The sequence below is a fragment of the Sceloporus occidentalis genome, unplaced genomic scaffold (assembly GCF_023333645.1).
Source record: "Sceloporus occidentalis isolate IW3139 unplaced genomic scaffold, rSceOcc1.0.p SCAF_42, whole genome shotgun sequence".
Classification (NCBI taxonomy): Eukaryota; Metazoa; Chordata; class Lepidosauria; order Squamata; family Phrynosomatidae; genus Sceloporus; species Sceloporus occidentalis.
This window is the reverse complement of record NW_028317022.1, coordinates 6,851,300-6,874,442: the sequence shown is the minus strand read 5'-3', so window position 1 is coordinate 6,874,442 and position 23,143 is coordinate 6,851,300. Positions and strand designations below refer to the sequence as shown.

The window sequence follows — 23,143 nt, the reverse complement described above, 5'->3', positions numbered from 1 at the left end:
CCCAGTGGAAGTGCCGGCTGCCAGAGAGGAGGATCCAGGTACCCCGCAGTGCTGTGGGGATCCTCCTCTCAGGCAGCCGGTTAATGTCTGCGCTATGCGCGTAGACAACCTCCGTTTCCGTCCGGCACTTTCCAATAATACCACTTACAGTTGACCGTAGAATATTTAGCAGGGATGAAATTTCACAAACTGACTTATTGCAAATGTGGCATCTTATCATAGTACCTCGCATGAATTCACTGAGCTTTTCAGAAGGACCCATTTTTTCACAAATGTTTGTAAATGCAGTCTGCATGGCTGGGTGCTTGATTTTATACACCTGTGGAAATGAATTCAATAATTAATAGGTGTGCCCCAATACTTTTGTACATATAGAGTATAACTCCATTTTAGTATTAAAAACACATATAAAAAGGAAAAAAACAAAACATTTTCACTATTTTTCCATTCATTTTGACAGTCTGCTGTGTTGCTGAACAATAATATTTGGTGGTTTTTAACACTTTCCATGCACTAATTATACCACGAGTCTTTGTCGACATTTGTGGAAGTAATTTTTTTTGTGCCAGTGGCATAATTTGGGGTGACAATGAAACAGTTGATTCATATTACTCATAGTGTTTCAATTTTCAAGTGTACATGAGGTTAATTTTTAACACCACAAAAATGGATTTGAAATCACAGAAACAGCGCAGTTTACGTTTTCACAGTTACTATGTTCATTTTTATGATATTTCTGGGTGACTGGATGGACTGAAACTGATGGACTTCATTTAATTTTTTTGCAGTGGTCCATGCAGCAAATGTTGTTCCGTTTTGGAGTGGTCATCACTCTGACCCACACAGACACAGAGCTCATGGTACTTGGATCACGTTTGGAAATGGGGGCTTGGGACCCCCAGGGTGCCATACCAATGAAACCTACACGTTGCCCGTTGTCCACTACAGAACCATCACTATGGGTTGGCGAGGTTCTTTTGGAGGAACCCTACAGAGATAATTTCTGGTTTAAGTTTATCAAGAAGGAGGCTGGAAACCTTATATGGGAAGGTACTTATGAGACACCTGTATTACTTAGAATTATGATATGCATAGTGTATATTATGGGTGACAGGTACTAAGGAATAATGATTTCAGTCCAATAACAAAAGACAGGGTTGCCAAATGTATGTTTAATTTGTCACCTAGACAGTAGTTGTGGCTATGTAGTTCTAGCCTTTTGTCAATACTTTTAATATTTTACTTTCTCTATTTAGTCCATAATATTTTATAGAGTAACAATCCTAAAATTCCACTAATCTTAAAAAAAATACACACCTACAGACGATCACCACATCTTTAAACTGTTAAAAATAATGCTGGCATTTCCAAAATAGCATTGTCTTCCAAAGAAGCTGTTTTTTCTTAACTTAAATGTCTGTTTTTTCTTTTTCTTATTAAAAGCAGTGTTTCTTGAACAAAATCTGCTTCTCACCTGTCTGAAAAACATTCTGGAAAATAGAAAGCTTTGTTTTCCAAATAACTAACAGCACCCACTGACCACAGATCATAGTATGAATGTGTAGCCTAATTTTACCAAAATTATTTTAATTCAGATATGTTTCTGTGTGAGTGGTCTTAATTTGACCCTGCATCATGGGTAAAAAAAAAATTGGCTACATAGTAAACGGTACAATTTTATATACGATGAGTATTATAAATTCATAATGTTACTCTCTCGGAGGAAGGAGATATACCTTATTTGCTCGAATACAAGACAAGGTTTTTTCCAGAGCAAATGCTCTGAAAAAGACCCCTTGTCTTTTAAGGTCGTCTTATAGTCGGACCTAAAATAGAGGTCTGACTACAAGACTAATATCCAGATCCCCGCAGCGTTGCAGGGGACCTCGATCCTCCTCTCTGGCAGCTGGTAGAATGACACAAGACATACCGGTTATTTCTGCCTGGCTCAATTCATGCACTTTGAAATTAAGAGGGCAAAAGCTTTAATTGCTGCAAGACTGTAGAAATACTGTTTACATGCAAAAACATTTTAAAGCAATTTTTCAGGAAAATGTGCTTCAATTATGTGCTTCTTAAATGTTTCTAACCAACTAAACCTTCTATCTACCATTTATTGGCATATCCTTGTAAAAGCAGTTTTATTTATGACCATTAGATGTCAGTATTTTCCTTTCTCCACCAGTTACAAAATTCCAAATACAATGACTCTTCATATGTTAAAGTGACGATCAGAGTAATTGCAAACCTGATACATTATCACCTCTTCTTTGTGACTTGACAATATTTGTTTTTTTTATTTCCTTAACCCTTTCAATCCCAGGGGTTTTTGGTACCTCAAAGCCCAGAGCAATTTTGCCATTTTTGGGGTATGTCGGTTTAGCGATGATTCTCTTTTCCTGTGAATAGTGTACCCATATAAACTATATATTGTTTTTTCAAGGAGAGATTCGTTTGATACCATAGTTGGATGATTAGCTGAAAATTTAGAATGAGTAATTTAGTAAAAACTAGCGAAGATTAGAAAATGAAACTAATTTTTTTTTACATTTTCCCTCTGAATCCTCACAAAATTAGGTAAAGTGATGGAAAATCCCCTCCAAGTTTATCCAAGTTTATCAATTCAGGTGTCCTGATATATGATATATAATTTATATAGATTTTCCAGACTTTCCCAGCACCAGGGAGCATACTATAAGGTGTACAATTTTGTATAATTTTTATGCCTATGGCTTAACGGGTTTGGGGGTTGTGAACGGGGGCAGAAGGGTTATACTGGCTAGATGTTATGCTAGGGCAATGGGAAGTAAGGTTTTTTAATAATTTTTTTATTATCTTTTTTTATATATTTTTATTTTATTTTTTTTTAATTTAAATTTTTTTACTTTTTTTATTTTTTATATATTATTTTTACACAGAAATGGTTAGAGGTCCTCCTAGGGACCTCCTGAACATGCCAGTGATGTCACAATGACATCACAGCTCACATTATAATTTTTTTTTGTATTATATATATTATTTTAATTTTTTTATTTAATATTATTTTTTAAATGAATTAACTTTTTTTTTTTTCTGCTTTTCTCTTTCAGGACGGGAGGGAGAGTGAGAGAGATGGTTTCTCACTCCCCTCCCCGCGATCCCCCTGCACCGATCACACTGTGATCTCTATGCAGGTCCTCACAGACCTGCATAGAGATCACAGCGTCTCTGTGCCTCATCGGAGGGCAGGATATCCCCGCAGGGGATATCCTGTCCTCCGATGACCTTCCGGGTTACGTCAGCAGTGACGTAACCCGGAAGGGAATGCCCGATCGCGCGTTTGCAACTGCGCGATCGCGCACTTTCAACCGTAACAGCTTACCGGCTTTCATGCCGGAAGCTGTTACGGGAGATCGGGCAGCAGAAAGCCAGCGATGCCGGCTTCTGCTGCCAGGGGGGAGTCCAGGCTGTCAAACGACAGCCTGGTCTCCCGTGCAGCGGCAGGGATGTGTCCCTGACGCTGCACGAAGGGCTGGATGTACCGGGACGTCCATAGGGGTTTCTTTGTGGGCGTTTTTTGGACGTCCCGGTACGTCTATAGGGGATTGAAGGGGTTAAGGGTCATTTACACTGATGTTAGATCTTCTTGCTGACCAGTTATATATTTGTATTTGTTATCAGTGGGGCATGAAAATGTTGCCATTCTCAGACAATATAACAATTTCTAAATTAAGTAAATTTAACATGATAATACCCAAATTTACAGAAAACAAGATTTTGTTTTTTGCCATGCTTAATTCATGAAGATTGTTTACTCCTCTGCATCTAGCTAGAGTAGACTCATGTCATTGCACTCTAGTTAAGAAGAAAGGCCATTTATGGGTGAGGAATTAAATGGACACTGTAACCCATATGCATTTTAATGGTTATGATAGCTGAGTGGTCCATTAGAATTTTTATGATGTCCCGCTTGCAAATACAAAGATGGCGAATGCAGCTGGAGTTTTTTGTTTATAAACAATGCATATTACAGTACTAACAAAATATTTTAATATGCATTCTATTTTAGAAGGGCTGTCCGGGACCATAAACTACGTGTGCTTTCACGATTAATAGCCTGATATAATACTTACCCAGTTAATATTACAATGTTGTAATGTAAAAGTTGAATTTAATAGCAAGCTTTGCGTGCACCTAAAAGTGTTGTTGATTTGTGCGCCCGGTGCAACCCACCAGAAAATGGCGGAGACAATTCCCAGTCTTAAATACTGTATTATGACGATGCAGCCAGGCTTTCAAAATTCCAATTAACATGGTTGTACAAAGGAAAGGCAAAAACATATTCATAGCATAATACTGTAAGATTTCAGACTTATAGTGCTGTAAAGTAATGCACTCACATCAATGGCCTAAAAACCATGAGATAAGGGGATGTGAGGGAGAGTATGTATGTTAGAATGAGAATGTATGCATGTAAGGATGTGTGCTTGAGTGTTAGCAAAAGGGGGCAAAGATGGTACAGGAAAGCTGGTTGGGGGACTGACAAGCTGTTTGACAAAAATGGAACAGACAGGCTGGTTGGGAGGACTGACAAGCTGTTTGGCAAAGATAGAACAGGCAGGCAGTTAGTCCCCAAACATCTTGTATGTGCCCCTAACAGACAAAGATGGCACATACAAGATGTTTGAGGGCACTGACAATCTGTTTGGTGGCAAAGATGGTATTGACAAGATGTTTGGGGACAAAGGTGGCATATACAAGCTATTTGGTACAAAGATGGCACCAGTATGCTGTTTGGTAGCAATGATCGAACTGACAAGCTGCTTTTGGGGTCAACGTGAAAGAGACATGCTGTTTTGGGAGATAAGGTGGCACTATGTGACATGTTGCTTGTGAAGTTGGGGACCCTGAGAAATGTCCGCACTGGGGCCCTGTGGTTTCTAGTTACACCTTTGACTCACGTATGTATAGAGATAAGCAGGCCCATCATAATAAAAGCTTCTAATTATTGTTCCCCTAAGGCTCACACTTAAAGGGATTTGATTAGCAGAAATCAGCAAATATAGTCTTCAACAAATGTATTATGTATAAAATATCTTAAATTATAGTTTTCAGCATCCTACAACTACGCACAGAAAGCAGAAAATGTCCCAAACATCAAGAATGTTGCAGCTCAAATGAGACACGCTGCGTGTTTCATCCTGCTGGGCTTCAACCGGGCGTGATTTGAGCAGCAACATTATCCCTCTTTTATATCAGCGAACAGTCCATGTGAAAGTTATATAGCCTGTAAATTATCTAACTCTAATTAAGTATAAAGTGTATATCCTTTGCAAATGGGAAAACTATTTGATATAAAGCAATTGCTGACATGTTCTTCAACCAATTATATATTTGATAGTGTCCGTGTGGCTACCAATAAATTGCACTCATAAATTAAAAAATGTGCAGCTGGTGTGGGGTAAGCACCAACTATTTCTTTTGTGCTTCACTTTGTATGCACCTGCATACTCCCCAACCATCCTAAATTAGTCGGGGAGAGAACTGTTTTCGAGGCACTGTCCTGCTTTTGTGGGGTTATTGGCTAGTTGGGGAGAGCAAAGCTTTTCCCTTTTGGACACTGGGGATGTTGGAAGGCTGTTAACCTATCCTGAAAGCATTGTAATGTGAAGATGATGAAGATATTTAGTCTTTATATTGTTTCAGCACTACATAATTGTAATATATGTGTTGGCATATGGAAATAAACTATAAATAAGGTTTGAAAGCGCCGTCTGCTTTGTCAGGATTGCACCGTGCAGCCCATTTTCTGACAGGGAGGGAATGTGCTTTTCGGGAAGCAGCCCATTTCAAGGCTTTTTTCGTGTACAAATAATTATACATACATTTTCTGTACTTAAAATGTTCGATGCAATGTGAAAAAAATACATTCAAGCTAAAAATCTCACTACACAGAAAAAGAAAATGATCTACATCCGTCAAAACAACTTAGATGGAGTTCCTGGGGGATCTCATCCAAATGTCAGCAAAGAATAGTAGAAATAACCATGTGCTTTTTAGTGCTGGGGGCCTCATGTAAATCTGTTTGTGCGCATGAGTTTTATTTGATGACCTGGTCTTTTTTTTCCTTTTCACTATCTGAAAAACCTTCAGGTAAGTGCAGGCAGCAGGTTAGTTTACTGCAAAATAGTTACAATCACTTAGGAATTTTTTAAAGAATTAGGGGGGAAAGCAAAAATACTGTAACTGCTTAATCCAAGAACCATTTGTAGCTTTATGGGGCAATGTCAGTTTAAATTAATAAGTTAGACTTTTGTGGGAAGACCAGGAAGACCAACCATGTGTACTTGCCTACACATGGGCTTTAGCGTAACTGGGAACTCACTGGGTTTGACCCTGAGACCCGTGGAAGCAGGGCCCATGTGTGTGCATGTACATGAGACTGGCAGGCATGTACTCAGTTTCTTTGTTCTCCAGGCAGGAGAGCAGCATTTGATCAAACCCATTTGCTCCTTGCCTGGTTCCTTCCTGCTAGAGGGTATCTAACCCCGTCCCTACATTCAGAAGAGGGAGAGCTCTCAGTAGTCTACCCTGGGAAGTGCCGTAAGCAAACGCTATATAAAATTACAAAAGTAATGGGAATATATACATGGCTATATTTGATGAAAGTAAATATTTTGGTGTTTACCATTGCCTAAGCATTTCTGCACTGCTAATGAAATGTTACAAAGATTTTAAAAAGGGACAGCAAATTATGTGCAGGCTGGTAAATATTGGGACTTATGAAATCATAAGTTGAAACATTTTCGTTCCATACGTGGAGGGCCAAATCTGACTGGCTCTGTATGATGCTTGGTTAGATCCATTGGATTTAATGTGTGTTTTAATTATTGCCACAATAATAATTATTGTCAAGAAACTATGATTTGAAAACTTTGTTCGTGAGATATCCTACCCTTTAAAGCTCACTTGAGCCTTTCATAATGTGAAGTTCAGAATGCAAAAGGAAATGTTCCACTGACCTGCCCTCTAAGATTTAGCAGATAAAATAAATTTGATCTTGCATAAGATTATTCAGAATATTAATCCCTTTCTCATGCTCACCCAACCACTAACATCATCACACCCAAATACAATATTGCAGAAAAACAACAACTTGGTGCCTTGACAGAAAGAATCATCTCGCACCTGAAGTGCCAGCTCTAAATGATGGCAGCTTCCCCATACTTACGTCCGGTTACAAGTCAGAGCAGATGAATGTCTAATATCAGATATCACTATAGTAACAAAAATAAGTCTTCCAACAACAAGCAGCGGGCTTCTGGAAGAAGATCTCTTCATTATGTTTCGCCAGTATCATGCTGTATCATTCTACACTTTCACAACACGTGGGATAAAGCAGACATTTTGGTTTTGTACTTTGCTTTTGATTTTCTCAAAATCCTTTTAAATATTTTTTTTTTTTAACATTTCAATGTGGATTTTCAAACTATGACAGCTCTTCTTTAAATGCTATTTTTCAATATATTTTTTTATGTCCTGATGTACCTCGTACTTCCCCTCACCGTATAAGAAGTGGACAGGTAATTGATAAGCGGTAGGGGCCACCGTGCAAATTAGGTCTCCAATCTTCCCCTTCTGGGGCCGCACTTCCGGAAGCCAAAGGGGGGCTGGATTTTGTAGGACCCCACTGAAGCCTTTAAGGAGGGAAGTCGGCCAAAAGGCACAGCCTCCCACCCCAAGAAAAAGGAACTCGGCACAACTGTGGTATTTTCAATACCATATAAAAAAAATCCACAATATACAAATATTTTACTGACTATTATACGTAAAAAAAAAAAAGAATGACGCTCCTTAATGAAATGTTATCATGAATAAAGTATACATTTTTATATACTTCTTAATATATGTGTATGTTTTAGCTATTTTTAAGGCAGGGCCGATCCATATATACATACTCTGACAAAATAAATGCCCTGCTTCAAAAACCTGAAATATATATATATATCTGTGAATTAAACTTGTATATCAACTTTCAACATGAATGTACAGAATACAAAAAAGTTGAATTGATTTATATGCACTTGGCTTAAAATGGAAGAAAATGGTAAATAATCCCTTTGTGCCGGCCAAATGGAAATAATTCATTGCTCAGTCCTGTCATTACAAGACCTAGGAAGGGAATAGCTTTTCAGTCTGTATTTGCTGTATCTTGCATACAAAACACCTTCTTTTTTTACCATGATCCTTTTGGGTATTTTAGTGCTTGTTTATACAATTACAAATTATCAAAAGGTCATTCTGCACTCAGTGTTGTGAAGAATGCATTAAGAAACACATTGAATGCCACCCAATGCTGTGTTATTTATTTATGTCTTATTACCGTATTCAGATCATACAAACCCAACCATTACTCCTTCGTTTTATTCTTTTACAGGCTTTTTGAGAAACGAGTTGTTGACGCTAATGGAAAATAAATGACCCTAATGACACTAGCATCTAATTCACTAGACTATGCTTGGTTGTAATGACACTAATATCGCCTTAGCCGGGGGTCTGTAACCTGAAAACACTCGGGTACATTGTGCATTTTAAAACCTTGATTTTCAAAACGCTTTGCTATAAAGTCTGCACCCTATATGGCAACTGCAACTCATAACTCATAAGGGAAAAAAACTTTTATGGAATCTGGTGGCAAATGGTGACTGATCCTGCTAATACACGAGACCATGTGTTTATCAAATGGAAAGTGCCTGACGATCTACACATGATTCTCGTGTGTCTCTGCGAAAACAGTTTGATCTTCGAAATGGAAATTGAGAGTGTTAGTTAACATTAATGTAAATGAATTACAATTGGACTGCTCTTCATTTTAAATAAAATAATGCTTAATAATAAAAACAAAGATACATGAAAAAACTTACAAAAAATCTGATAATACAGTATAATGCAATAGAGTGTATGATGAAACAATAAAGAAATCAGTAAATAGATTAAATTACGCTAATTGGTTGGTGGATAACTGGTGATTTCATTTATATTTGGCACAGTGGTTGTAGGAATATATTTTAAGCCCTCTAAAAGAAATCTATAGATTTACACAGGGTTTTCTTAGACTCCCTGAAAACCTGCAGAGCCAGCTCGAGACATGGATTGTGCCGGCGGTAAATCTATCACGTGGCAGGTGATGTGCACGTGAAATAGCTGCGTATGGGGGAAGAGGCAAATGTATATGGGGTATTCCGCAGAGTCCTACCATGCATTTGCAATGGGGACCACATGAAAATTTAAAGGGACCACTACCATTTAGGGTCCATTTTTAGTGCCTTCCTGGCTTAATGCCGTTATTTGTATTAATGCTCTTTTGTCTGTTTACTTATACTTAGTAAATGTTGCTTTGATGACTTATTTAAATATGTCCATGTGTGAATTTTATTGTCAATTGTTAAATAGCGTTTCCTTTGTGTTTAACATGGCTCAATATATGCTGTTATTCTAGTTATGCGAAATGTCACACGTACTGAAAATAGCGCCTATGGCAAGCACTGAAATTGCGCCCCTGTCCAAATATCTAAAACCCATTTACTAGCCCCTGCTGCCCATATATATATATAAATATTAGTCCCTGCTGCCGATAGCGGGTATAGATCAACACACAGACCCAGATCAATTGAAATTCACTTGTGATCTCAGCACTGAAGGTATATATATCAAATAAACAGAATCAGACATACAAATCCTGTATTTGCAGGTATACAATAATAATATATGAAACGTAGCATCGCAGGTGTAGATCAACTGAATAAGACATATTAACCCTGTATTTGCAGGTACACATAAATAATGTATGGAAACATAGCATAGCAGATATGGATCTACAGAATAACACAAAAACCCAGCTTTGCAGGTAAAAATCAATTGGAATTCACATAAAAACACGGCATTAAAGGTATATTTAAAACCCCCTAAATTACAGGCGTAGATCACAGGTTGCACACCCCAAAGCAAGCCCTGGCATCCACACTGCCCACATAGAACCTGGCCAGCACCCGGATTACACACATAAGATTTGCAATCTTTGTCCCCAAATAGCCCAGCACAAGTCAACTTTGTCCCCAAACAGTCCGGCCAGTGCCATCTTGGTCCCCAAGGCTCAAACCTCCTGCTAGTGCCATCTTTGCCCTTCCACAATTATACATCTATGATACACAAACACTTTTACAATCACTCACTAATTCACACTTTAATTCTGACAACTCATCCACACATTAACTCATGCTCTCCCTCATTCACTCAATGCATCCACACATTAACTCATGCTCTCCCTCATTCAGACAATTCATCCACACATTAACTCATGCTCTCAATGCATCCACACATTAACTCATGCTCTCCCTCATTCAGACAATTCATCCACACATTAACTCATGCTCTCCCGTATTCAGACAATACATTCACATATTAACTCATAATCTCTATCATTCACTCAATGCATCCACACATTAATGCACACTCTTATATCTACCCCCCTCTCCCTCCCCTATCACTTTCTACCCCCCTCTCCCTCCCCTATCACTTTCTACCCCCTCTCCCTCCCTTATCACTTTCTACCCCCTCTCCCTCCCTTATCACTTTCTACCCCCCTCTCCCTCCCTTATCACTTTCTACCCCCTCTCCCTCCCTTATCACTTTTTACCCCCCTCTCCTTCCCTTATCACTTTTTACCCCCTCTCCCTCCCCCTACCCACTATATATCCTCCCCCCCTTACCCACTATATACCCTCCCCCCTACCCACTATATACCTCCCCCCCCTCTCTCACCTTGAAGTCCAGCGACGGGAGCACGATGCTGCTGTCTTCCTGCACCGCTTGCTGGTGCCCGCTGCTTCACTGCTGAGCGCCGTAATAACCCTTTTAAACCCTGTCTTCTTTTTTTTGATGCGGGGGAGAACAAGGGACGCCGAGCGGTTGCTAGGCGCCACTCTCTCTCCTCCGCATCAGTGTTAAAAAGCCGCTCGCTGGTGCCGGCATTTAATTTTATGCCGGCATATTGCGGCGCTCTGCATGAAATGCCGGCACCGGGACGGGGGTAGAGGGCTCGTGGAGGAGAATGAGGGGCGCCGAGCGGTTGCTAGGTGCCCCTCTCTCTCCTCCGCATCAAAAAAAAAAAACGGCATTTAAAAGCCGCTCACCGGGGCCCCCTTGAGATGGCACCCATGGCACGTGCCATGGCTGCCATACCCTATATACGCCTCTGCACACGTGTTATGTATTTTTATTCCTACTGACCTCTGTATTTTATAGATACTGTTTTTGTTAAATCCACAAGCGTTATTCAACATAAATTATAGAGTACTTGGATGTTAATTGCTTTTATTATGCCGTAGTTTATTAATAATGGTAATAAAAAACTGAAAAAGTCACATAATGTTGATGTCTGGATCCACACGGTACATGAGAAAGGGAAACTGCAGTGGCATATACGCTTTGTGTTGGCTTGTTAAAAAAAAAAAAGGCTATTTTCTCATATAAATATGCCAATTATACTGGATAACAGAAGCAATATATTTAATATTCCTTTACTAGCTTGTTTAAAACTTACACCATACTTTCTGAAATATACGTTTTCTTATTATCCATTACCTGGGGCCATAGTAGACTAGAAGATAAATAAAAATAGTAGTATAAAGATTTTAAAGACATGAGGCACAACAGAACGAAGATTGGTATGCTGATTCTTTCTATATCTGTCTGTCACAACAAGTTAACAAGCAATTAAACACCTATTTATTACATTCCCAATTATGTGGTCATGCTCTTTCTGAAATGTGTTTAAACGATATATAAACCATTTATACAGTGTAAACTGCCCCGAAAATTGTTAAACACCAGAATAAAAAACATAACTTTCATCGGTCACTGTGCATAGGGTAAGATGGCTGATTGTTGCAGATTCCAGCCTATTGGAATACAAGAGCACAACTGAAGCCAGAAGTAAAGACGACCTAGAAGCAACAGTATATTCTGGAATAGGCTAATTAGGCCTTGGGCTGCAAGTCCCTATTGGGTGCTCAGCAATAAGGGACTTCAGCCGAGTGTGTCCTAGGGCACCGTTCAACATACACGGCTTCCTAGAAGGGTCAACTATTAGTCTTTCTCCTTTCATCTCCAATCATTGTCATATATTTTCTATTATTTACCAGTCTTTTCCATTAGCTTCTAGTGTTCCAACACACAGCCTTTAGCATTGTTCCAGAATCTAAACCGAAATTCACCCGTCTCTACCAGCATGGCATTGTTAATCCTTTATCATAAAACCAGACCTTTTGTAGTTTCTTGTTTCCCTCCAAATTTTAGTTGGGATATTCATATTTACAGGATATTTTAAGTATATTAAAATGTCATTTCTCTAAGTCTTCCTTTGGTAAACATATCCTGTCGTGTGTTTTTGCGTTTTAGAGATTTCTGTACTGCATTATTACATTAAAAAACAGGAACCTTAACTTTGAGGGAAAAAAGCACTACACTAATAACGTTATTATGATATGTTTTATAAGACGGGATCTAAAAAAGTGCTGCTACTGACTCGGTTTATCCCCCTGAACAACCTGTCAAGCAACACAGAAAAGTCTTAATGTTTTACACAGAACGCCTGTAGCAATATTCCTTGTTCTTATGCCGTTATTTTGTTAGCAATTAATGATCGCTGCCTAGTTTAGAAAAATAATTGAAAAAGGCATCACACTTGTACACTGCAAGACTTCTTTTTACACCGCATCTTTTTCTTCAACCACAGTGTTAGTTTCAGAAGAAATGTGTTCTTATTAAGGAATTATACTCATAAAACATAAGCTGTTTCTACTTAAGCTGCTTTAATAAAAATTATACATGTAACACTTTCTTACAGCAAATGCCTATTCAATTTGTTCTTGTAAAAGTGTTTTCATTTTGAAAAAATATTTTTCTTTAAACCTTTTAATCTTGTGCTTATCACTCGTTTAACCCTTTAAAGACTTAGGTTGCATGTATGTATATGTGTATACTGTATGTGTGTATATATTTTATTTTTATTTGCACTTAAGGACCAATGAACTTGCTGTCTTGTTTCCCTCTTTATCAATTAGTTTAACCACAAATTTTATATATATATATATATATATATATATATATATATATATATATATGCGGAAATAGAAGCGCATGTCAGCTTGGTTAGCAAGTATGTGAGTGGAACCTCACTGACTTCATTGCCCTGCTGACTTTTGTAAAAACATTTACGGAGAAAGTTTTGAGGACAATTTCCTTCCTAGCCTCTGTTAAAGATTGTAGAGGCTAGCCAGATATATCACACACAAAATGTTTAATTCATGGACGGAACTATTTAGATTCTTTATAAATTTTGTTAATTACTTTTGTTATTTTTACTCACAGGGAACACTTTTTTTTAAAATCTAAAGTTCCTGATTACAGCATCTATCAATCCTTTTTTTAAAATAATGAGGACAGACTTGCCAAAAATTGCTTTGTCTTTTATAGTGAAGACCTATCTGTAAGTGGATTTGATAACAATACTTTTGATCAATTCAAATAACTTCATACGGAACTGTTTCAGAATAACATAAGGACGTGTTTTGGGAATACAATACAGCTCAAACAAGTACTGAAGTTATTACTGTTATTTGAGTTGGCAGATTCCGTTTTGCTTAAAAAAATAAGTAAAAAAAATTGGTGCTTTTTAACAAAGTGGGAACATGTACCATAATGATCCAGTAAACAAAAGAAATGCCTTGTCAAGCTTTGATCATTGTAATAAGGCTTTTGTTCTTTTCTGGATATGTACAATATAAGTTAAGTATAAGTTAATATATTTCTGCCTTTCCTATCTTAATAATACTTTCAATATCAGTACCCTTTTCTATTGATTACAAATTTTGTTTAGAAACCTCTTATAATCTAAATAGGTTATCCACGCAGGTTAAGCTCTATGAGAAAACAAACTGCAAGAAACAACTTTTTGCGTCTTGCTATTTTTGCTTCGGATTAAATTGTATTTACGGTAATTATTTTATTTCGGTGGTCCCCTGCTGCCACCATGTGGCTCTAGGTGGTTGTAGTCTTATCTGTAATATATTTCTTAGGTCATATCTTTGTACAGTTCGGTGACATTCTTGCTTCTAACTCTGTAGACATCAACTTGGATATTGAAATCAACCCTTTACAATGTTCCTTAGGTCTGACCACTGCCTCTTTACCCTATTCTCTCACCACCCCTTTAATTATCTCTCCTTTACCTTTCGGTCATGCTTTAGCTACTACTTCCTTTGTTTAGTGATACATTTTATATATCTATATTTTATCCTTGTATTTTTCTCACTGTAGTAATGTTGTATAAAATAGAATTTACATTGTTTCTTACAAAAACACAAATATTAGACATATATCTCTTTTTCTTTAAGGGAATGGACCTCATCATGACCGCTGCTGTGTTTACAATGAGAGCAACATAGTGGATGGGGTTTATTGCTTTTCAGTTGGACACTGGATTGAATCCACTGGCCACACAAATGAGATGAAACACACGACTGATTTCTACTTCCACGTTGCTGATAACCAAGCAATGCACTTCTCCAGGTAAATGGACAATAAATAAACCAGTCACCTAGTTTAGCTGGGAGCAGAGGGGAACCATCACCCTCCCAATCCAAACTATTTGACCTGTATACAACATATGAATCTTTTTCTCACTAAAGTATTATCATAACATTTGACATCTTTTCTTCTATATAATAATGAGCCAATTGACACCGTGTCATTTTAAAAATGATGTGTCACAGTTTCCAACTTGGATGACAGTATGATTCCAATGCAATCTTCACTGAGAGTTCATGGAAACATGAAATGTCGAGACTATACATTTGTTGAATGTCAGAGCTTAGTAATGTAAAAATTGAACTGAACTTCAAATGACAGATGTTTGAGTTGTGTCAAGTTGCTCATGCCAACTTGGCTGGACTTGTTGAAGTTAAGTAAATTGTCAACTCAACCACAGTTCAAGTCAACTCCGTTCAGTATTTTTTTCTTTTTTTCAATTGCAGTTTTACTGTAAGAGTACATTGCGTTTCTTATTTCATATACAAATAGCCCTCGAACTGTGTTTGGTTTGTGAAACTAGGATCCTACCCAATATCTGGCTGGGAAGCTGCCCCCGACAGTTGGAGCATGTGACTATAAAGATGAAACATGAGTTGGGAATAACAGCTGTGATGAATTTCCAGACAGAATGGGACATCATCCAGAACTCCTGGGGCTGCAACCAGTATCCAGAACCAATGAGCCCTGAAACAATGTTCCGGTTGTATAAAGACATTGACCTGGCATACATATGGATCCCTACTCCTGATATGAGTACTGAAGGTAAAGATGTATGCTTTAGCATAATTTTTACAAATAACCATAAGACATAGTTTAACCCCTTCACGACCGCAGACGTACCTGGTACTTCATGGTGACATGGTACCAGTGGACCGTGACGTACCAGGTATGTCATCCCAAAAAAATGCCCCCACGTTGGGGGCGCTGCTGCTGTCTGACCAGCACAGACACCCCGAGCCCCCCCCCCCGGGCCTTCGTTCACTCCCACGGAGCAATTCTGTAGGCTCCCAAGCGCCACAGGCAGCTTTAGGGAAGAGGTTTGTTTGTTGATTGGGTCTCCACACTTGTGTGGGGACCTGACACAACATTCCCCTGCTGTTGCTCCATGAGAGCAACAGTGTAGCATTAACCCCTTCAATGCTGTGATCACAGCATTTTAGGGTTAATACCTGTTTTGTATGGGGCTCTGCTGCTGGTGGTCTGCCTGGAAGCTCCCGCAGACCAGCAACAGCAAAAAAGAGCCCCCGCAAGCCTTTTGATCGATCAAAGAGACTCCTTCCTGCAATCACCAGTAAACCGCCGATTGTGTCCCAGCTTCCAGACAGTGGCGTCTCCAGTTTTCATATTTAGGGGGGGCACATGGGGGGCCAGGGACCAAAGTAGGGGGGCCAATTATAAAACGGTACATATACACTATATATATATATATATATATATACACACACACGTTAGACGTGCATTTTTAACTACATAATATGCACTTATCTCTTTGAAGTAAAGACTGTGATTAAAATATGATTTCAAAATAACAGCTAAAGTGACAGTTATTTTTCATTCTTTAATATGAGCCCCTGCTGACAATATATATAAATATTAGACCCTGCTGCAGATATATAGAAATATTACACCCTGCTTCCGATATATATTAATATTAACCCCTGCTGCGGATATATTAATATTAGCCCCTGCTGCGGATACATACTTATATTATACCCTGCTGCCGATATACATAGAAATTATACCCTGCTGCCAACATATATTAATATTAGCCCCTACTGCCGATATATAGTATTAGTCCCTGCAGCCAATATATATAAATATTAGCCCCTGCAGCCAATATTTATTGATAATAGGCCCTGCAGCCAATATATATTAATATTAGCCCCTGCTGCCGATATATATAAACATTAGTCCCAGCTTCCGATATATATTAATATTAGCCCCTGCAGCCAATATATATTAATATTAGACCCTGCTGCCAATATATTTGCAGATCAGGGGAAGACAGTGAGAGTCAGTGCAGTGTTCCCTCCTTCTGACTGCACCGTTACATTGAGAGGTCCTCTCCCCTATAATCATCCCCAGAGTCCCTTTGTCCCCTCATTCACTAAACCATAGCGCTCTTTTACTTACACCCTGTAGTTCAGGTATAGATCAAATAAACAACACATGGAAACAGCACATGCAACTGAATAAGACAAAAAAAACCTTGTATTTGCAGGTATACATAAATAATGTATGGAAACATAGCATTGCAGGTATAAACCAACAGAACACACAAACCCAGCATTGCAGGTATATATCAACTGGAAATCATTCATTAATCATAAACATTAATAATGTATGGAAATATAGCCGATACAGATGAACAGAATGACACAAAACCCAGCTTTGCAGATATAAATCAATTGGAAATTACATATAAACTCTGCATTAAAGGTATAGATAAAACCCCCTAAATTACAGGCATAGATCACTGGTCACACACCCCAAAGCCAACCCTGGTGTCCACACTGCCCACATAGAACCTGACCAGCACCTAAGTTACACATTATGTCAACTTTGTCCCCAAACAGCTGAACGTACGCCGTTTTTGTCCCATAAAGACCTCTCCCTCCCAATCTATCCTATCTACCCCCTCTCCCTCCCAATCTATCCTATCTACCCCCTCTTCCTCCCTATCTACCACATCTGCCTCTCTATCTGCCACATCTGCCTCCCAACCTATCCTATGTACCCCTCTCTCCCTCCCAATCTATCCTATCTACCCCCTCTCCCTCCCAATCAATCCTAACTATCCCCTCTCCCTCCCAATGTATCCCATCCACCCCCATCTCCCTCCCAATCTATCCCATCTACCCCCCTCTCCCTCCCAATCTATCCTTATCTATCCTTATCTACCCCCTCTCCCTCCCAATCTATCCTTATCTACCCCTTCTCACTTCCTATCTACCTCTTCTGACTCTCTAACCCCCTCCTAACTTTCTAACCCCCCCTTTGAAGTTCACTTACCTTGGGCTTGTCCAGCGGTGAGATCGCGAGGTCTCTGTATCCCTGGTTCTGCCGGCTTCACTGCTGGGCGCCGGATATGACGACATATACCGGCGCTCGGCTTGAAATGCCGGCACTGCGAACCAGGAAGAGGCCTCGCGGTCTCGGAGAAGAGTGAGAGGCGCCGAACGGTTGCTGAGAACTTATTCCTCAGCAACCGCTCGGCGCCTCTCACTCTCTCCTCCGGGTCTATTAAAAAAAAACAAAAAATACGGCGTTTCGATTGGGGGGGCACACCGGGGGGCACAGCATGATGTAGGGGGGGCCATGGCCCCCTCTGGCCCCCCCCTGCCGACGCCACTGCTTCCAGAGGCAGCTTCAGGGACAGGGAGAAAAGGTTCTTCGGTCTCTACATGAGTGTGGAGCAAACATGGTAAAAAAAAAACCCCGGTCCTTAAGTTTTACTTGTTTCTTATTATGTTGTATCCTGGTTTCCTTGTTTTTGTTTTCATCTTTGAAAAATCAATAAAGATGTAAACCTGAGTTTTAATGTTACAGAACCTCTACCTGCCAATTGATTACGTTACAGAGATGCACCCTCTGCAATAATTGGAGCATTTCACAATGCAACACTATGTTGGGCACACTTTAATTATAAGAGTAAATTACAAGAAGTAGAGAATAAATTAGAGGTAACTGTTCAGTGCAGACCATGGTGCCTCCTCCACTTTAGCCTGCTGTGCACTGCATGGCATATCGAGGCTGACGCCTGGCCCGATTGTCTACTCTCGTTTTTTGGAAAATATAACACCAAAAGTTAAAGGTTTATTTTCTATATAAAAAAATGTTATTATTCTTGTTAGTTTATAATAGACTTGTGCATTCAGATTCTACAATTTCGTCAATTTGTACAAATCTCTAAAAACAAGCCCTCCAAAACGGATAAAAACTAATTAAAAAGCTAAGAATTTTCATCTGAACTTGGCGGGCTCTTTCACTCCCACACTCTGACTCTCACCCACCTTATCAGACACTCACGTCCACATTCACTCTCTCTCAATCTCTGAATGTCTCACTTCCTTCTCCGCTATTTTGCCCTAAGAAAACCCTGTGTGAACTTATGCCAAAATGGCAGAACCTCCAGCGACGTCCTCCATCTCGAATCCAGTCAGTGGAGAGGACATCACCGGAAGCTCGGCCATTGTCGCCTAAGATAATCGTATGTGAACTTCCACCAACATGGAGCTTCCAGTGATGTCCTCTTCACCGATTAGTGGATCGGAGAGGGCGCCAGCAGACGCTCCACCATTTTGGCAGCAGTTCACAGAAGGTAATGAGAAGGTAGACAGACATTCAGAGAGCATGAGAGAGAGAGAGAGAGAGAGAGAGAGAGAGAGAGAGAACGAAAATGAGAGTGTGGGCGTCGGACAATGAATTTGGTTTCTCAATCTAAAAAGGCCCCCAATTTCTGTCCGAAAAGGCAGGAAAGGTAATTTTTTGTCTGAAAACAAACAGACCGAAAACAAATCAAATTTTTTTTGGCCCATTTGCACATATCTACTCTATATTAGTGTAGCAATGTCCATCAATACCCAGGAACTTTGCATTTGAACGATGACTCATAGAGACTGTTACTTTTGGCTGCTGTACAGAGGGGAAAGAGATACTACCTATGTGTGACACTACGTAAAAGCTGAGCACAGTCCATAGAAGATATGAGTATTTATGTATACATACTAGTTCCTTAAGATCAATGTGAATGGATACACCTCAGTATCAATGGATACATTTGGAATTAAATCGTTTTTTTTTTGTTAAACAAATGTCCTGAAACAGAATGACAGATCATAAAATAGCAAACAATCTTGCATTCCAATAATCTTTGTAAAAAAATTGAAGGGCAAAAAGGTTATTATGTAAATGTCCAATATTATGGGCTTTGAGTAACAATTCAGTCTACATTAAAATTGTAAATGAGGGATTCATTTTTTTTTTAGCACAACAGAACTTTACTCTTAAGAATAAACTGATTTTAGGTTTAACGCAATTTATTAATCTTCAGATAAGCTTGAACTGTGACTGAACTAGATTTTTTCTGTAAACTTCTCTTATTGCGAAAATACAAAAAAATATGGCTAGTTTGGTCATGCCTCATTGTTCTCAAAGTAACAATGCTCTTTCAAATATAATTCATATTTCTACTTCAGCTCCTGCTGTACTCCATGTAGGTACTGATACCACAGGTATCGGCTCCTAGGGCACTTTACATACCTACTGACCTCATTGCTATCAACTCCTGCTCACATAAATACATGGTAAAATAGTGACTGCCTGTAAAAAAAATACATTACAAAATACATTTCAGAAGGTAGGAAATAAATCTTCAACCATGGAATATTAGAATGAAAAAAGATATACATAATACTGCCTCAAAACTTAAAACTTAAAGTGAGCTGAGGTAACACACACAATGTGGTCCAGGGCACTACACAAAAACATTTGTGAATGTTGACAGCAGGTAAGAACCATTAGGTCCATCTGCCCATTATTCCTGATGCAAGACTCAAACCTGATCAGTCCTTGGTCTGGTCCCATGACATCTTGTTCTAACATTTCTCCTACATTGAAATAAGCTTGCCTCCAATACCTTGTTAAATCCCTTTAAGTATGTAAATGTTTAGACTATACATATTAAGATCCTTTAACCCTTCCTGATAATTCCTGTCCTACAAACCACTTACCATTTTTGTTAGTCTCCTCCAAACTCTCTCCAATGTGTGAATATCCTTCTAGAGATGTGGTCTCCAGAACTGTGCACAATACACTAGGTAATGCCTGACTTGTAACTTGGCAGAATCACCTCCTTCTTCTTGCGTCACTCTAGGGTACTTAGCCAAAGGGGAAAACCCTCTGGTGAGCACATATGAATCTAATCAAGGTAGGATGAAAGTGTTGAGAATCTAGCTCCTTATATATATATACATATATTTTTATATATATTTATATATATATATTTAAAACTGCAAGCATCTGATTTGGGAGCAGGATCTGTGCTTGTGTGTAGAAGACTTTGTTTCTGTATAGGAATTATAGGTGCCTTAAAAGTTTATAAAACCACACAAGTTTCACATATCCCAATGCTTCTTCAGGTGTCGTACTATCATCTCCTGTGGCACTGGCACCATAAGCCATAAGTGGTGAGCATACTGCATTAGCTTCTGCTGCAACATTTTAAGTTTGAGACAAATGCTGGTAGAAATATAGGTGTTAAAACAGCCCCATCTGATTCAGTGATTATTATACATTGCTACATTTATATCCATAAAACAGGGCTCTGTATTTGATGATCAAATGTTATCCTCAAGAACCTTACACCAACTTTTCCAACCCTCCTTAAAAACCCATAAGTTTGACTATATTAAATAGTTTATTTATCAGGTATGTAACTCTAGTTTTGGGTTTTCACTTCTCATTAACTACAATATATGAGTGTGTGTGCCCACTGTAATTAGTTGTCTTTGTAACAGATGGTACATAGTCCCACAACTGCCCCATTTTTATAATTTGAAGCTCAGAAGAATAATACCAAGATCTTTAATCTGGTCTGAAAGTCTGTTTTTGTATATGTACTCCACTAAAAGTGATGCTTGCTTCTTCAAACTGTCCTTTAACATACTGAGCCTTTGTACAACATTATAAATATGTCACAGTATTCTTTGCCTTGATTGCTATGACAGCACTGGGTTATTTTACGATATGGTTATAAAAAAATCATTGGCTTGAAGAAAAAGCAATACTAAGAGACCTGATTCAATTTCCGAAGCTTCTCAGAAGCTTTCTGATATAGTGCATTGTTTAAATCCATTTTACATACAAATGATGTAGTGGAAATTACAAGTCTTTCTTGCTGCTCAAAACATTCCAATTGCAGTACAATGCTTTCTACTGTATCACACGAATCTAGTATGAGTTTGCATGTAGTTAAAGTAGCTCTTACTGAACAGCAACTCTCATCATCCTCAGTCCAAGGAAGAGATAAACAATGACACTATCTGGGGTGTAACTAGAAACCACAGGACATTGGTGCAAAATCCAGGCCCTCACAGATATGGCCCTGCTTCCCAATCACTGTGTGTTCAGCTGCAAATTGAGAATAGGGAGGGACAGAGTTTACAAAAGTGTTCCAAAATAAAATAAAAAAAATGCAATATTACAATAAAAATAAGTACCATGACCAGGGCCGGCCTTAGGGGTGTGCGACCCGATGTTTCAATTCAAGTTGAATTGAGCGGTCGCTCGTGAAGTTTTCAGCGACCACTCGGCGCCCCTCACTCTCCGTGACTCTGTCGCTGTGCCGGCGTTGCATGCTGAACTCCGGAATTATTCCGGCGCTCAGCTGTGAAGTGCGCACCGTGGCAGATCGGGAAGACGGACGCCTCCCGCTCCCACTACAGGACTCCGGCAACGAGGTAAGTAGGGATAGAGGGAAGGGGCGGGGGGGGGGGCAGTGAGAAGGCAGAGGGGGGAGGCAGTGAGAAGGGGATGGGGGAGCGCCAGAGGAGTAGTCCGCACAGGGCGCCAGAACGCTTAAGGCCGGCTCTGACCATGACATTGTAAAGGGGTGCTGTCTGCTCACAAGAGAGATTCTTAAGATCCCCAAAAGGACCTCCAATCAAAATAAATAAAAAAATATAAAAAATAAAGTATTAGTGTACTTAGGCATGTTGTTGAACAGAATTTGTTTTTTTATCAGTAGCTTCTAACATGAAAGGAATCCTATGTCAAGTTGCTTTTTTCCCATTTGTGTCTATTTCAAAGTGTATTATTCATACTAATGTTAAAATAACCTTGTCACCGGCAATAGAATTACAACACAAATAGTTTGTAATGCATTCTGTTGATTATATACAGTATGTCCAATATTTCTTGTTTGTTTATTTTCAGGCAGAATACGGATGTTACCACAAGCGGTTTACCTCCTGTTTGGACTTTTAGAAAACGGACACACTGTTTATGTTCATTGTAATGCAGGTGTTGGACGTTCTACAGCTGCAGTGTGTGGTTTTCTCATGTACGTGATTGGTTGGAGTCTCCGGAAAGTGCAATATTTTCTTGCTTCACGAAGACCCGCTGTCTACATAGACGAAGAGGCTATGATAAAGGCAGAAGAAGAATTTCACCAAAAGTTTGGTCATCTTCGTTCCACTGTGTGTAGAATATAGTAAACTGTTTTATGGACTTTGGAATAAAATATTCTGGAGCAAGCAGATGCACAGACATTTATTAACACAATTCTAAAGATAATTAGTGTTAGTAATAATATATTTTTAAGATGTGAAAGTGGGCATATATATTTATTTTTTAGCAAAAAAAACCCCATTTCAGTTTCACAGACAAATACTTTTAAGGTGTGATAGCTTTTCAAGCACAACCAGCTGCTGGGTTGAGCATATCACTTGCCCACTCTAAACCCTGTATCTCCTAACAGGGTAGTGTGGAGAATGGGCTGGTTGGGGAGACC

At 39.1% G+C, this 23,143-nt stretch overlaps 1 protein-coding gene across 1 annotated transcript; it reads left to right on the top strand.

Annotated features, from left to right (window-relative positions):
* Positions 1-803: 803 nt before the first annotated feature.
* Positions 804-22,844, top strand: LOC149289947 (laforin-like). Its single transcript, XM_089490170.1, has 4 exons — positions 804-1,050; positions 14,436-14,610; positions 15,152-15,393; positions 22,567-22,844. Exons 1-4 carry the CDS (start codon positions 804-806, stop codon positions 22,842-22,844), a joined length of 942 nt encoding a protein of 313 aa, XP_089346296.1.
* Positions 22,845-23,143: the final 299 nt, after the last annotated feature.

Bases quoted from the DNA above. Each gene is read 5' to 3' on its own strand.
- LOC149289947 (XM_089490170.1), top strand. From the start codon at position 804: ATGTTGTTCCGTTTTGGAGTGGTCATCACTCTGACCCACACAGACACA. The intron at 14,611-15,151 runs GTAAATGGACAA...TTGTGAAACTAG, and splicing joins CAAGCAATGCACTTCTCCAG to GATCCTACCCAATATCTGGC. The intron at 15,394-22,566 runs GTAAAGATGTAT...GTTTATTTTCAG, and splicing joins TCCTGATATGAGTACTGAAG to GCAGAATACGGATGTTACCA.